Raw genomic sequence first — 15958 nt, forward strand, 5'->3', positions numbered from 1 at the left:
GGATATGGTCAACGGCTAGATGTGTAAGAATGAAATAATATAGAATCGGAAAGATAAACACGGGTATCTGGATGATTTACACGCTTCGGTGACCCACACACAGTCCAGTAAATGATGGTCATACAAGTGGATCCACATCACATTGTACCTCTCTCTTCATACGGCCAGAGCCTTCAGATCCTCCTGTCACAATAACTCTGCATGCACCATGTGACACACACACACACCGACACACACACTTGCCCATGCCCACACACACACACACACACACACACACACACACACACACACACACACACACACACACACCGACACACACACTTGCCCATGCCCATGCCCATGCCCACACACACACCCACACACACACACACACACACACACACACACACACACACACACACACACACACACACACACACACACACACACACACACACACACACACACACACACAGAAGGCTCATGTTTATATGGCACTTCATGCTCCCTGAAGGAGCCACATGCAGAAACGTGTCCGTGCAATAGATTCTGATTTAAAGCTTATCAATCGGAGTGCTGTCCGGACATTCTGTTTCTATGTTGTTCTACAAGGACCATATGTCAAGGAACACCAAGGAACATCTGCTCACTTGCTCTGTTATTTATGTGTTAAAAGCCAGCCAGGCGTTGATTAATCTCCAGGTACAGGACTTCCTGAATAAGATTTGAGTGAGCATGTTGTTCTTTTTGATATACATGTATATCTGCACACACGGCTGAGGATGTACATCTGTGTGAAGCGTTGCCTGCTTTTGTTCAACTTCACGATGAGTTTCAGAAAGCTATGAACTGTGCATAACGTTAACGTCATAGGAAGTATCATGTCTATTGTGTCCTATTGTGTCCTCCTCCGTCCTGATTTAGTTCCGAGCATCTCTGGCAGCATTGAGAGAATGATTCATCCTGTCTTAGTAATAATCAGTGCATTTAATTAATTCTGCAGGGATGACAGGCTCTCCTGAGCTGTCTAGCAGGTTCTTTCCCCCTACTCACTTGCAAAGATCTATCTCTGGTCATTATGTGCTAAAGGCGTTTATGGCCCAGCCAGGCTTTGATTAAACTCCAGGTACTGTAGACACACACACACACACACACACACACACACACACACACACACACACACACACACACACACACACGCAGACACACACACATAATTCATCATCTGCCTACAAGTGTCAGACACAGAGCCTGAGAAAATCTAAATCTGAAATTAATTTCAGAGCACCAAAATAGTCCTTTTTAAATGTGGAGAATGTTCTTATATGTAGATATAAGAACTGCTCTGAGGCTTACTTTCTCTCTCACTCACTCACTCACTCACTCACTCACTCACTCACTCACTCACTCACTCACTCACTCACGCACGCGCGCGCGCGCACACGCACGCACGCGCGCACACACACACACACACACACACACACACACACACACACACATACACACATACACAAGCACAAGCACACACACACACACACACAAGCACACACAAGCACACACAAGCACAACTCCTTCCCAAGTGTTTTAGACCAGGGGATTGCTGTGATGAATGGTGTGCCGTTGCTAAGACGTGCCGTCTAATGAAGCATTTGCTGAAGTGACAGATTCACAGATTCACAACTGTTGCGGCTGGCCTATTAAACCAAATGGGCGAGGAGAGAGGAATGCAGGGAGGGTGGTGGTGTTATTTAATGAACATCATAAACGCTAGCTTAGATGGTCCATGGCAGAGATAGCACTCAGACCTCACGAGGAGATGTGGTTCATTTACACATCTGCGTATCGTACTGTAAAAGGTGCTCCCCTCTAAAGACCTCTTCATCCCCACTGTGCAAGTGTCTCTCCTGAAAATAAATTAAAAATCCTTTCTTCTAGCATTGTGACTGCCAATAGCCCCTGGTCCTAGTATATATTACTTTTTCTTATGATGACGGATGGATAGATGATTCACTCACTTAGACAAATGTATTTGTTGTAAGTCGCTTTGGATAAAGGCGTCTGCTAAATGCCGTAAAAAAAAAGAAAAAAGTAAAATGTATCAAGACAGGAAAAAGAGTATAACTCTTAGTATAATATGTACAACTGTGATATGTGATACACAGATCGTCTGTATTTACAGATCTAATCTTTAATTTTTATTAGCCGTGACTTCCTTATTGACAGCGGAGTCCTGGGAAAGTGAATGTGGTTCGAGGGCTTACGCAGATCTGATTGTGTCAACTTCTGAACACGCCTCTCTCTTGGGTGGGGTGGGGGGGGGGGGGGGGGGGGTTGAGGGGATGAGGCTTAAAAAAAAAAAAGAACAGGGTCTTTCAAGCATTAACTTTGAGTTACAAAGTAACCTGTGGGGAGAGTTGCCATAGAAACCCAGCTCATTATAATGAGAAAGTGAAGTATGGAGAGACAGGGACAGAGCAACACACCTACCGTTTAAACCACAACCGAAAATCTGTTTACTGCATTTGTTACAGTGGCAGCAACAGACAGAAAAAGGGCTTCAGGACAAAACGTTCATGTTGCCAGTGGGGCGGGTTTGATGCCCACAGGGTTTGATTGACATAATAGGAGCCAATGGACTCTGAGCTGGGCAATCTGAGCTGGACGTGCAAGTTGCATGGGGTAGTTATTGTGTAACTCATGGTGGTCATACACAAAGGGCCACAATGAATTATCAACAGAGACGACAATAGCAGCAGGTGGACCTGAAGCCGATAATGGGACACCACAAACAACACACACGACTGAGAGACCCTGAGCCGAGGACTTCGAAACGTGAGGTGAGACAAGTTCCTCTGATTTCTACAGTCATTTTGGTCCTTCCAAGTTTTTAAGCGTACGGTATGAACGCTTGACTGATCAGGAGACTTTCGGTAAAGGCATCCAGGCTAAGGCTGGCGTTGCACTGTGACGTCGGTGGTAGACTATGGGCTCCGCAGGGTCCAGGCCCAAGCTGAGTCAGGTGGCCCCGTGTGACAGTCAGGGAGAGGGGGACCAGCAGTCCAGTCATGCCGCCTCACAATGGACTCTACCTGCTGTGCCAACCTCACTGGAACAACAGCAAGGGCCTCTGGGCCAGAGAAGGACGACTCATCTACCACCACTGAAACAGGACAAGCCCAAAACAATCTCATCACTCAGTACAGGTCAGTGTACAAAAGGACAGTCTTTCAGAATATGTGATAGGAAGTCATAAAGGCAATTTAAATAAGGTGTTTGTGTTTCAGTAAACTGATACTAGTCCTCATGTAGTCCGAAGCAGATTTCTTTGTCATTTTCAACTTCTGATACTTGACTGGAGGGACACTGTGGCCTTATCCTCCAAGCGTACATAACATAACATAGCAGAAAGGGTACAGTAAACTGTCTTGTGTGTATGTATGTATGTGCATGTGCGCGTGTGTAAGAATCATCATTTACAGACAGCCTCCCACAGAGCCACAATTGGGGTCCAAGCATCTTTCATTCCCATCCACCACGGAGACTACAGGTCAGAGGAGTGTGCAGGGTTCAATATTTGTTGTTTTCCAATCTCTTAAATTCTGTGTCCCACACTCTGGGGGAGGAGTGGCTGTGTCATTGGCATTAACTGTGGCTGTAATGTATATACACCCATCCATCATTCTGTCTCCTCAGGCATTGCAACCAACCTCAAATTGGGCTCAAATCGCCATGGCAATAAAGAAACACATTGTGCAGTGTCATCTTTGTGTCTCTATTGGCACACATTGCGCATGTATACAGTACAGCATGTGTTGTGTGTTGGGATAAAAAGAGAGAGTATTTGTGGTTTGTTGCAGGGCAGGGACCGGAGAGATGGGGATGTCCTCCACTTTTCTACCCCCAATCAGGGGGCACTCTGTGGCACCGGCAGACAGCTGCAGGTATGATGGCCGATGCACTAAACACTATAATATGTCACAAAGTAAAAACATAAAAAAGAAAAACATATATTTAAATCTGTCTGACCAGAAGTAGAGAAAATAATCTAAAAGAAACACAGTTAATGACATTGATATTTGGTCTATTAGCGCTAGTCTGTGGATTGTGTTTGAAAGAGAGACAGAGAGAGAGAGAGAGAGACTGAGAGAGAGAGAGAGACAGAGAGAGAGAGAGAGAGAGAGAGAGATCCAGACGAAGAGAGAGCATGACAAAGTGACAAAGAGAGAGGAAGAGGAGGGAGGGAGAAAGAGAGAGAGAGAGAGAGAGAGAGAGAGAGAGAGAGAGAGAGAGAGAGAGAGAGAGAGAGAGAGACAGCTGGTGTGCTGTGAGTTTGGGCCCCTCCTGGGCCTGATTAAAGCGCTGGTGGAGTGGAAAGTGGGGTGGGCTACAGCCATGACTGGCCCTCAATGGGATCCACTTTCAGGGTACAGGGAACAGGAAAGCCCCCGCTATTAGAGACACACACACAGACACACACAGACACACAGACATAGGAGCATCTTCACATGCGCACTCAAATTGGCAGACAGGCCATCATGTGTACATGTTGATGTACATGTATTTAGGGCTTATTTGACATTATTTATGCTCTCCAGAGACACAGATGAGTGACGCACAAGATCTTATCTGTAGCATGTCTTTGGGGCTTGACATGAATGGCAAAACATGAGACCCATCGACAACAAACATAATCACATATAGTGACGTACACGGACAGCTGAATGAACTACATGTTTATATTTGTAGGATTAAATGTGTACTGCGGCCTTTGGCCACCCCAAATATGAAACTTTAAAATGGTGTTGATTTTGGGTGGCTTGGTATAGGGAGGGCTCCTGGAGGCACAGATGGTCCTCTGTCAGCAGGCCAATCAACGGCGGCGAGCTCACCGGAGACGTGCCCGGGAGCAGAGAGGGCTGGAAAGGACCGTCTACACAGCTAGTGGTGAGCCTGGACACACTTTCTTTCAAGTGGCACGTACTGTAAAGTCACCTTGAATATATTTAAACTGACACCTACTGTACAGTACAAGTTTTTTTTAGTTTTTTTATTGATGATGTTAAATGCCAGATTGGAGGACTGTTGACCACGGAGTGCATAGGATTTTAAGTATTTATCATTAGGAAGCCAGCTCTTTTAAGTTATTGTATGCACTTTGCTTGTGTTTACCAAGCAATTAATATAATGTATGTTGTATACTGTGTTGTGTCTTTTGTGTCGGTATAACTTTGTGTATGCTTCCTTCTTAGCCATCTGGCTGGTAAAAGAGATGTGTCAAATCTCAATGTGACTTCTCTGGTTAAATAAAGGATAAATACAATAAAGAAACTAGGACTGGGACTATTCTAGGACTGAATAGGTGGTGGTTGTTTTATTCACTTGACCTTGGTAGTTGGAGGGCCTAACGGGGAAGGGACACAGAGGCTGCATTTGGTGAAGAGGACAACTCAAAGAGACATATTCTGGGACGAGTCCAGGGGAGAGAGCCTTGATCTCAGGGACATCCTACAACCAAGCCCCCTTCCCCAGGAGCAGGGGGAGATGCAGCATCCACAGCCTGAAACACAGCTCCGGAACATGGACGAGGAGCTGATCATGAGAAGCAGCCAGCAAACTCCCACAGACAGAGAGGCAGAAGAGACTAGCCGGCAGACTGGGCGTAGAGGCCTGCCCATGGGGGAAACTTTACCTTGGATGCTGGACTGGACCAAGGAGAGGCAAGGAGATGCCAACCACGTGGGTGCTTTAGGTAACGTTCAGAGGCCTAGGTGGGATATATGGGACAGACCTCTGAGGGAGAGAGAGGGCATTAGGAGAGTATATCATGGAAAGAGAGGGATTTGGGAACCTGAACTAGAGTAAGAGCACAGGTTGAGAGGTTTGGTAATCTGGATTAGACTGGATCTCAAACCTCAGGTGGGATATGCTAATGAACTCTTCATGGCCACTTCAATTAGAGAATGCAGTAGTTTCTCAACATAAGAAATGAATACAAATGCAATGTACATAACCACAGTATTTCAGATTGCCATTGTATTCTTAAATCTGCTTCTGTGTACAGCTGTTCCCTCCTGCCTGATAATTCATCATTTTAGTTCCATCTCTATGGTTGAAGTAAGTCTCATTATGGGAGCAAATCTGTTTTAAATGACAAATAAAAGTGTGTGTGTGTGTATGACAGTTCTACTATTGAGATTATTGATGGCAGTGTATGGCGCCCTCTAGGGGTGACAATGATTCATACAGGTGTGGCAACCACAGAAAGAAAGAAAATCATTTTTAGAATTTGTATGTCAATCTCTAATTCATGTCATTCTTGTATTCAAATTCCAATAATTGATTACCCAATACATTGTCAATTTAAAATTAGAAGGTGTCTTGCAAGGGGGAATATGCAGCATTTACATATCTGTAAATGTTTTATTTCTCAAATAACTATTGACCTGATGGTAATGAGCCAAAACAAACTTAGTCCCCTCAACGATCGTTGAATTTATCTTTGAAAATAAAGTATTGCTAAGATGTACTTTGAGGCTTTGATCTATTGTTTAATGAGGAAAAGCATCATCGAAGGAAAGAAAGCAATGATCCTTCAGACTGCTTAAGATCCCCCAATTCCCTTCCAAATTGAAAAGATCTATTGCTCTTCAAGGACCCTCCATCCCTTACAACAGGAAATTGCTTATTGCAACACAACTCTACAGAGTCATTGATGTAAGCTCTGAGCCAGGCTGGAGAGGCTAAGAGTATAACTGGCCAGCTACCAAACACCTGGGGCCGCAGGAGCCAACGTAGAAGAACCTCGAGCATGAATGGGACCCATACCTCATTGTGTGTGTGTGTGTGTGTGTGTGTGTGTGTGTGTGTGGGGGGGGGGGGGGGGGACAAATCAAGAAAGCAAGAATATCAACACAAACTAACTAAAACTCCCTAGTTCCCCCCCCAACACTTACAGAGGTACCTAGAGGAGAGAGCAGTGGAGCAGATGATTAGCATAACCGAGGCAAAGCATATCTCATATTTCTAACATAAGGAAAGACGCCACACACACTAATTTTCAAAGCAGCTGTAATTGCATCATTTCACCAGGGGTAGTCAAAGTTAAGGAAAAACAGACGATAAACAGGGAAACTTTGATGTGGGGTATCCTGTGATAGAACCAATTTGATTGATCACACAAGACAACTTCACCCGCAGCAAAATGCATTCAAACTGTGCACAGCAAGTTAGTTCCCTCTCTTAATGCACTGATCTGAAAACCATAAGTAAGAAACATATAATGAGTATGCAACTGGCAGTGGACGAGGGATTATAACCGGTCTTTGGAGTGTGACAGCACAACCTCACCTCAAGCAGTGGTACACCAGTGCTCTTATAACATAGCACGTTTTAGTACAGTACTATGGACTGTACTGAGCATTGAGATGTATGTTCACAACAATATAGGTGAAACTGAATATCAGAGGGAAGCGTAGCACCATTCTAAAACACACACACACACACACACACAAAAATACCCTTTATGCACACACATGCCAAACCCATATCCCACTCAGTCATTTCCATGCATCCTCAACTCATCATACAAAACCAAACAGGGAAAACAACATTCGGTTTGAGTAGTCTCTAACCCCAGATTTCGCCACGAGTCCAACCTGTTTAGACCTCTGTATAAACTATGAAGAAATAAAATGACAGAGGCAGACTGTTGCTTTGTTTGTAATTGGCCTAGTTTGGTACAGTCAAGGGTCTGGGCTCTTCTCTGTCCATTTCCACAGGTCTCTACCGTTCAAGACGACCCACAGTCTGCCGTAGAACATCATCATCATCCGAGGAGACAAACTCCTACCCTCCGTGACAACCTGAAAACTCACAAGAACCTTCTCATTCTGTGGCTCTAGAGTAGCTTTAGTGTCCTTCCTCCTTTTCTCAATCCATTTCCTGCTGGCTTTTCTGTGCTTTTGACATTTCCTCCTGGTTGAGAGGAAGCTTGTTCCTGGAGCCAGTGAGGTGAGGCGTCAGAGCCGGAGACACTGACCGGGCGTCTAACGGAGCCACAGTTTGAGCCGTAGAGCGTCCACGCCGTTTAAGTAGTATCTGAAGAGCCGTTTGTCCCTCACAAAGCCCAGGTTCGCATACAGCTTCAGAGCAGACCTGTTGGTGATCTCAGTCTCCAGCACAACCTGTAATGGTGCACAAAAGGCTCATGAAAATCAAGTCACTTGTTTTACTTCAGTCAGAACAGTCAAGTGATTCAACATATTCTAGGCACTTCCACTGTCTCAACTGTCAAGAGTGCTGGATGAGGAGATTCCTGACGTGATTATAACAACCTGGCCATTCAATGGCATTGTCTGTCTTAGGGTGACTTATGTCACAAGCTCTGGCAAGGAAGAGTCTGTCTGTCATTGTGGCTTTCCTATAAAAAAGGTATTTACTAGTGTTTCAAACATACCTCATCACAGTCCCCATCCATCATTGCATATATCGCCTTCTTCACTAGATTTGTGCCTGAAACAACAGGAGAAATTACATGTGAGAGAGCCTAGAGGTTAGAGGCATTGTATCAAGAGGTTGATACAGTACATTCATATTGTAATGGATGTCATCTACCGGCCACTCACCGATGCCTTTCCTTCGATACCTGGAATCCACAGCAAGCATAGCAATGTAGCCTCTGCGAAACATCTTCTTGTGCATGTCCAGCTTGCACACAATAGCACCAACACAATCCTTCTCCACCATCGCCTACAACACAGAAATATAACATTTTATTATCCATTGACTTCTATGTCAACCACTGTGAGTTGGTCTGACAGATATTCATTATTTATCCATGTGGCACAGGCCAAAGTTATTGATGGACTATCTAGTGAATAATCTTGAACCAAGAATTACAATGAATGAATGAATGACACAACCAAAGTGACAGCCATTTCTGGATCGACACTATAACAGACAGACTAACAAGTTACTTACCAGAAAGCAGAGTTGAGGCCAGTTATGGATGAAATACCTATATGTATAAATCGAATAGGGCTCCGATAAGTCCTTCGTTATAAGCCTGATGATATCCGGCATTTGAAGTTCTGATTCGTATCTCACGTATTGGATGGAGCAGTCCTCGACATCTTCTTCGACCAAGTTAGATCCTATGTCAAGCTCTCTCATTTCTGCCACCAGAGCATGCGAGGTGACAGCGGCAGCTTGCACCGCCGACGCTGCCACCCGTCCCCCACCACGGAGGCCTTCCTCTTCACATTCCATCACCACAGAACTAGTGGGGTCGTCGAGCTGTGTCGGTGCCGCAGTCCGACAAATACTCTCTTTCCGGTGTGTTCTCTCACCGGCGAGATTACTAGAATCTACTTTAGTAATTCCCATGGTTGGCATATTGTGGATACCGTTACTGCTCGAATGCAATAAGTTATTCTGCTCTAAACATGGTCTGTGTCCCTGATGATGATCGTAACAGTTTCTATTATTTACCAAATTGTTGTTAAGAGAAACATCGGCCTGACACTCCTCGGTAATGTCACAATCCTCCGCAACCCCTCTCACGCTGTCAGTCGGTTTTGGAGCTGGATCTTGCTGAAGGTTGCTGAATTGGAGACCGTTCACTGGGCAAGAGATCAAGCCGTTGAGAAGTTGTGCTTGGGGTAACTTGCACTGGTTGCCGGGCAAGTTGGACTTGAGATCACTCCTATCTATTCTGTCTTGCTGTTCTTCTTCGGGAGCTGTCGATCCCCCTCTCCCGCAGCCTCGGTCTCCATCCTCCCCTTGCACAGCCTTTCCACACACGGTGATTGAGTTAATTTTCGTCCGGGATGCAGACAGTGCGTTAGGCCCAGGCGGTACTTCTGCCATTCCACTTCAAATGTGAACGGGAAAAAAAGTAGGAGTCGCTATACTCACGATCAGGTCGTGTGAAACTGTGCCACCGGTGGCAACACATCCATTTTTATGTTAAAAACGCCTCACGTCTCTTCTGTTCACATAACTCAAGCCTGACCAAGCTGCTGTTTGACAGTAAGTATGTAAGTGGTCTTGCTGCCGTAAAGCATTACGCATGTGCGTGAACGATGTGATTTCTTTTACGACACTAATTGAACAGGTGGTCAACTGAAGTTCAGGCAGTCCAGACAGGTGTTGCATAATGCATAATAACATTATATTGAAATATTTACACTGCAGTAATACCATTCTTGGATGTATCTTTATCTCTAAACAACTGCATATTCAGAATATGATAACTCAAAACTGACACAGACTATAACACCAGGCTCAAACAAAATCACTTTCTCTTACTCTACCACTGGATGTCATCATTGGCCCAAAGGAAAATGCTATTTTCCAACCTGAAGACCTGACAGGGGCTAACTAGCATGACTATTTCATGGTTATATATTATGACTGAGCAATTGAACGTAATGCTCTCAAACCTCCCATTTTTAGGTCTTGTAGGCAAAGGAATATGTTTGCAGAACATCCCCTTCTGTGATCCGACCCAGCTGGCCCTGATGGTGCACATCACTGTCAGCCATTTAGCATTCTGTGCACTTCCTGTCTTATCAGGTCCAAATTTAATTTGCCATGAAGTTTGGTGTGGCTGCATGGCTGGATTTAATTAGTTCCTCATAATTTGTTGTTTGAGTTTCTCAAAGGTCAGTGAGTAAAATGACATTTTGGGAACCCCCAATAATTTCATTATCAGTGCACAATTTAGCATCAAATGAATTGCATCAACAAAGCCACAGAAGCATTATCTTTTTAGTTAGGCTGGTGTGGGAGCGAGGCATTCTAGCAGAGAGGCTCATTAAAATGAGCCCATCCACTTTGAAAGCTGTATTTAATCAACCAAGCATGTCTGTCACTGCCAGTGAGAGCCCTGTGACAGGACAGACCTCAGGAGCCAGGCTGACAACAGGCTGGGATACTGAAGAGCTTTAGAGCAGCCAGCCCCCCTCCACAAACTTCTCCTTTTCCAGTTCAGTAAACACATACACTAGGTCCTAAAGCCACATCAACGCGGAGAGGGGCGAGCTCAGAGGTCCCGGTGTCTGCAACACCACACTGCTACATAAAAAAGAAGGTGAAGGATGCTGTGTGACCAATTGGTTCCAATTCACAGAGGATTGGTCATGGTCAGTCTTCTGGGGGGAAATCCACGTGAGAATGTGGCACTTGCACCAGGAAGGGGGCAAGACAGGGCCAGTGCTGGACAATAGAGCGCCACTCAGAGGAATACACTCTCAGTGATCACAGTCCCCTCTGCTTCAACTCCTCAACTGCCAGATGTTCACTTGTTTCTTATCGTTACGTCACTTGACCTCACTAAAAACACGAATCCCTGTGTATTCCCAACAGACGACAGACATACATTATTGTAGTGTGTAAAATAGGATGGATAACACTACAGGAACTACAGGTAAACATACTTTGGCATACAGTATCTTGAGAGTCCATAGATGTCCATGCAGGGGACTGGTGCAAGGGTCATTGGTCAGCCTGGTCCAGGAGTAGTTTAGGTGATTGGAATTCCCATCTGGACTAAAAAGCTCCAATATACGTTTAAGTAAAAAAAAAAAAAAGGTGTTGTGCAGAACATTTAGTATTGCCTTGATGGCCTTCCTACACATACTGTCCATTGGACAGAGTTGAGAAAAAACATTTCTTGAAATATGATCATTAACCTTTGAGCCACTACTGAGCATTCTTCTCATACAATATTCTAAGAGCCCACCACAACTGTTTCACCAATTAGCCAGTCATCTGGCCAGTTGGGGGTGGAGGGCGGTTCAGTGCTCCGTCTCAGCCTAGAGAGGCTGTGTATTTGAAGAGGCCACCGGCTGACAGGCAGGGGGTTCAAAGGGGGGCTGAGGGAGTCCTGCCAGTTCTCCAGAGGGGCCCTTTGTGGCACAGACGCTACCCAGACCAGCCTAGCCTTTCACAGCCCAAGCCTTCTCCCACAGACCTCCAGCCACAGCCGATGACAAGGCCCCAGCTGCTAATTATCCGGCTGATGGAGAGGCACTGAAGTGGGACTGTCAGAGCAAGGGGTGGCCCCTCTGTCTAAAGAGATGTGGCAATGGGGTAGGGTAGACAGGGAGGGGGGGGGGGGGGGGGGGGGGGGGGGGTAATCGACGAAAGAATTTCCAAAACAGGGACTGGCAGCATCAACAAGAAACTTTATACAAAATACAGACATGATTGTCTTCATACAACACATCAAAACTCTACAGTACGAGGACAAAAACAATTAAATAATTCTCTACTCCTCTCAACTGGCCAACAGTTGTACTGTATACACATGATCTTTAATTAAGGCACATTTCACTTTGTATGAATTAGCCTGTATTTTATACAGAACATTTTGCATCTTACATTATACACTGTCGCCAGCAGCAGAGATGAGTCATTCTGTAAACCATTGGACCATATTGCAATTAAACAGTTATTCCCAGGCTACCAGTAACATCAATGTCTTTTTAGGGGTCATTCATCCAAGCCTGGTCACCAGGTTCCAGAGCAGATGATCAGGTCAGATCACCTGTGCTGTGGCAATCCATTTCATGTCCTACAGTAGGGAAGCAGCCATTTCCACTGTGCTGTTCTGTACCATAGTTCCATCCTACAGCATCATGTGTCCAGACGACACCGGTGCACTGCCAGTGGAGTTCCAGATGTAGTACTCTGAGGACAGTAGCTCACGGGCTGCAGAGAGTGGAGAGAGAACATTACATACATTTACATTCACATTTATGGCATTTAACAGACGCCTTTATCCAAAGCGACAAATACATTTGAATAAGTAAGTGAACAATTTCTTCTATGCTAGGACCAGGGGCTGTTGGCAGTCACATGTTCAGATTATTACAAATAAACCTTCCTTTGTTTATTAGGCAGTAGAACCCAAACACAAATATGGTGTGTGTGTTCAACACTCACTTGTGACAATCCGCGGTTTTGCTTGGGAATAGACCTGTACTGAATGTTGGTCCACAGAGCACCCAGACAAAGTCAAGTCTGGCACTCGGAAGTACAACTGCAAAACACAGAGATTATTTACATGTTACATGTTCTGTTTGAGCCCATAGAGATGAATAACAACGTCTTCCCCCATACTTCCTATCAGAGAGAGCATCTCAACTCAATATGAATGTTTGTTTTTACATAAAAGATCATCTCCAGTGTCTAAACAACTTAAACCACCACTGCACAATCTGACTTACTTTGATGTAGGCAGTAAGTTCTGTGCAAAGAGGGTCTGTAGGTCCTGGGAGTTGTCCTGAAAAACTAATACTGCCCTCTAGTGAGACCTCACGGGACTTGGGAAACTTTTGGCCTAAAGAGTGGAAGGAGAGAATAGGCCAAATGGTTTTCATATAAACAAAGGGTATTTGTAGTATAGTATAGTATAGTATAGTATAGTATAGTATAGTATAGTATAGTATAAACTCAGAATGATGCAGTCCCAAATGAGACATACCGAGGACCCAGACCAGTAGGTTTTTCTCCTTGGACACCTCCAGCTGTCCTGAGTTAACCTTCACATCCACACTGCCCATCTGGTCCCTGCAGAGGAACACAGAGCCCACAGGCTTTGTTCACAACATTTCAAATATAACACTGAGGATCTATAATTAGGTATACTCTATTAACGTATTGTTACTCATTCTCTCTTGCAATATTATAAGTGTGTGCACATATTGTCACTCCTCATTTCTCCTGGCACAAGTGCAAAATCAACTTGATGTACTATAGTGTACTGTATCATGTATGTGCTGATACATATATTACCTGTTAAAGAACGGAAGGTGTGCTTCACAGTAGTCAAAGCTATTCCTCACACTCTCATGAAGTTTAAGGGTCACAGTTAAACGCAGCTGGTTTTCACCCTCCTTCAGCTGATAGGAGCCTAAGATTGGAGGAACAGGGACCTGAGAACAAGACAAAAAAGATGGGATTAAGTGGAGTGTACTGTATCTCTCAGTCTCTAATTATTTACATTTATGGCATTCAGCAGACGCCTTTATCCAAAGCGACTTACAACAAATACATTTGTTTCAGTAAGTGAATCATCTATCCATCAGTCATCATAAGATGAAGTAATCAATGCTCAGACCAGCGGCCATAGGCAGTCACAATGCTAGAAGAAGGATTTTTTATTTTTTATTTTATTAAAAGGAGAGAAACTTGTACAGGGGGGTAGTGGGGGTGAAGAGGTCTTTAGGAGGGTCTTTAATCTTCTTGTTACCATGACTCCTCTTACACAATAGACATTCTGGACCTCTGTACCTGAGACGTGTAGCTGCAGAGCCTGAAGGACTCGAGAGGAGGGGAGAAGGGGAACTTGTAGGGGCCAGAGAACGCAGAGCCGTCACAGCCGTCCACACTACTGGCTGTCAGAATGCTGCCATCCAATGAGGTCACGCAGGGGTGGACAAGGACATCTTGCAGTGGCGAACCATTGGGTGGCAGGGTGAGCGTGACCATCACATTGGGAAGGACCCCTTCCACTTCACACTGATGACAAACAGGAAAAAAGCACAAATTAGTTACAGGAACTGGGAGGAGAGACAGCAGGAGTTCAGGGCATATCGTCCATATACTTTTTTTAATATATATTTTTTTATTTGTGTTTATTATCAGTTATTTGTGCTATAGATATAGACATTGGCACAATTCTTACCTTACAATTCACGGTGCCATAGACATCCCAGAGGTCCTGCCTGCTTTGGTTTCCATACTGCATGGAGCGCACCATCTCTGTCAGGGCTACATTCACCACAGCCCGGCCACGGTGCAGTCCTGTTTTCCAGGCTGGCTGTTTCTGGGTCCCTGAAGGAGTGGGCACTGCTGATGCAGGTGAGGCCCCTGGCTGGGGGAGGCCCAAGGGGGTCCCGAGGGGGCAGACCTGCAGGAGAATGGAGGGCATCATGGCCAGGCGAGACGCCAGGCCCTCATTGTCAGGCTTACCCCCAGACCCACAGAGGTAGGCCTGCAGACCTGCCAACAGTGTGAGGCCCTGGGAGACGGAGAACAGGCTGGTCAGGGGGGGACGGGGCTCAGCAGGGGCATCCACCAGGGGCAGACAAGCCAAGATCAGCGGCCCCTGTGAGATGGCCAGCATGGGCCAGAGGATTCCTCCACTAGGGCCCTCTACATGCAGCTCCAGGGCTGGCGAGCGCTGCTGGTGGAGACAGTCATCCCGTAGTGCCATGTATGGTTTGTCAGGCTCAGCCAGCCCCAGCTCAGTGAGTAAGAGCCGGAGCACAGTGCCATCCTCTGGTACAGCCACATGCAGGGAGCCAGCCAGGCACTTAGCACGCTGCTCAACTGTCGGATACCGTCTGTATGAGGAGACAGCAAATGATCACAACGTCAACTTAAAATGTCTTACATGGCTGGCAGGCATGTACATCTTTGAAAGGAAATGTTATATGCACTATGAGGTTGTACATCAACAATATCCAGATTATGAAGAATGTAGACGGGTAGGTGACACAATCAGACAATGGAACAAAAAACAAATCATTACAAACCTGGAAAAACGCACTGATACAGATTCCCCCCTCTCGTGAGATATGATCCATAATGCTCGCACACTCATTTGGCCAAAAGCAGTATTGTCAATACGAACTGTCTGTTGTGGAACCCTCGAGCGTCCGGGGGTGTTTTCTAGCTATAATAGCAAAGCCACAAAGTAGTTCGATAACGGGAAATTCAATGGCATATATTCACATATCAAACGTACACCGTTGAGGCTTCATTGCATTTCTAAAAACAAAATAATGCACTTCCTATTTCTGTAGTACATGCATGTGACTGCCTGGACCAATCAGGAGACCTATGCGCCTGCGTAGTTGCCAGTGTACTCTCACCGTATGGGATTTTGCAACTATCCGCCAATGTCCCAACCCTTTTTCTCCTCTGGAAGCCGAGGATTTGACATGAGCCAGAGATACAGGAAGCAAAG

The 15958-nt window shown here is 45.4% G+C and overlaps 2 protein-coding genes across 2 annotated transcripts; both read right to left on the minus strand.

Annotated features, from left to right (window-relative positions):
- Positions 1-7036: 7036 nt before the first annotated feature.
- naa30 (N-alpha-acetyltransferase 30, NatC catalytic subunit) lies at positions 7037-10017 on the minus strand. The gene is made up of 4 exons (XM_083683140.1): positions 8959-10017; positions 8604-8727; positions 8435-8490; positions 7037-8162 (listed from the first exon to the last, which is right to left on the minus strand). Exons 1-4 carry the CDS (start codon positions 9844-9846, stop codon positions 8025-8027), a joined length of 1206 nt encoding a protein of 401 aa, XP_083539266.1. The 5' UTR covers positions 9847-10017; the 3' UTR covers positions 7037-8024.
- Positions 10018-12149: 2132 nt separating this feature from the next.
- ap5m1 (adaptor related protein complex 5 subunit mu 1) lies at positions 12150-15743 on the minus strand. Its single transcript, XM_083683167.1, has 8 exons — positions 15525-15743; positions 14672-15332; positions 14278-14505; positions 13780-13919; positions 13469-13554; positions 13212-13324; positions 12928-13024; positions 12150-12693 (listed from the first exon to the last, which is right to left on the minus strand). The coding sequence occupies exons 1-8, from the start codon at positions 15590-15592 to the stop codon at positions 12611-12613; spliced, it is 1476 nt and encodes a 491-aa protein (XP_083539293.1). The 5' UTR covers positions 15593-15743; the 3' UTR covers positions 12150-12610.
- Positions 15744-15958: the final 215 nt, after the last annotated feature.

This window comes from Argentina silus (assembly GCF_951799395.1).
Source record: "Argentina silus genome assembly, chromosome: 13".
Lineage (NCBI taxonomy): Eukaryota > Metazoa > Chordata > Actinopteri > Argentiniformes > Argentinidae > Argentina > Argentina silus.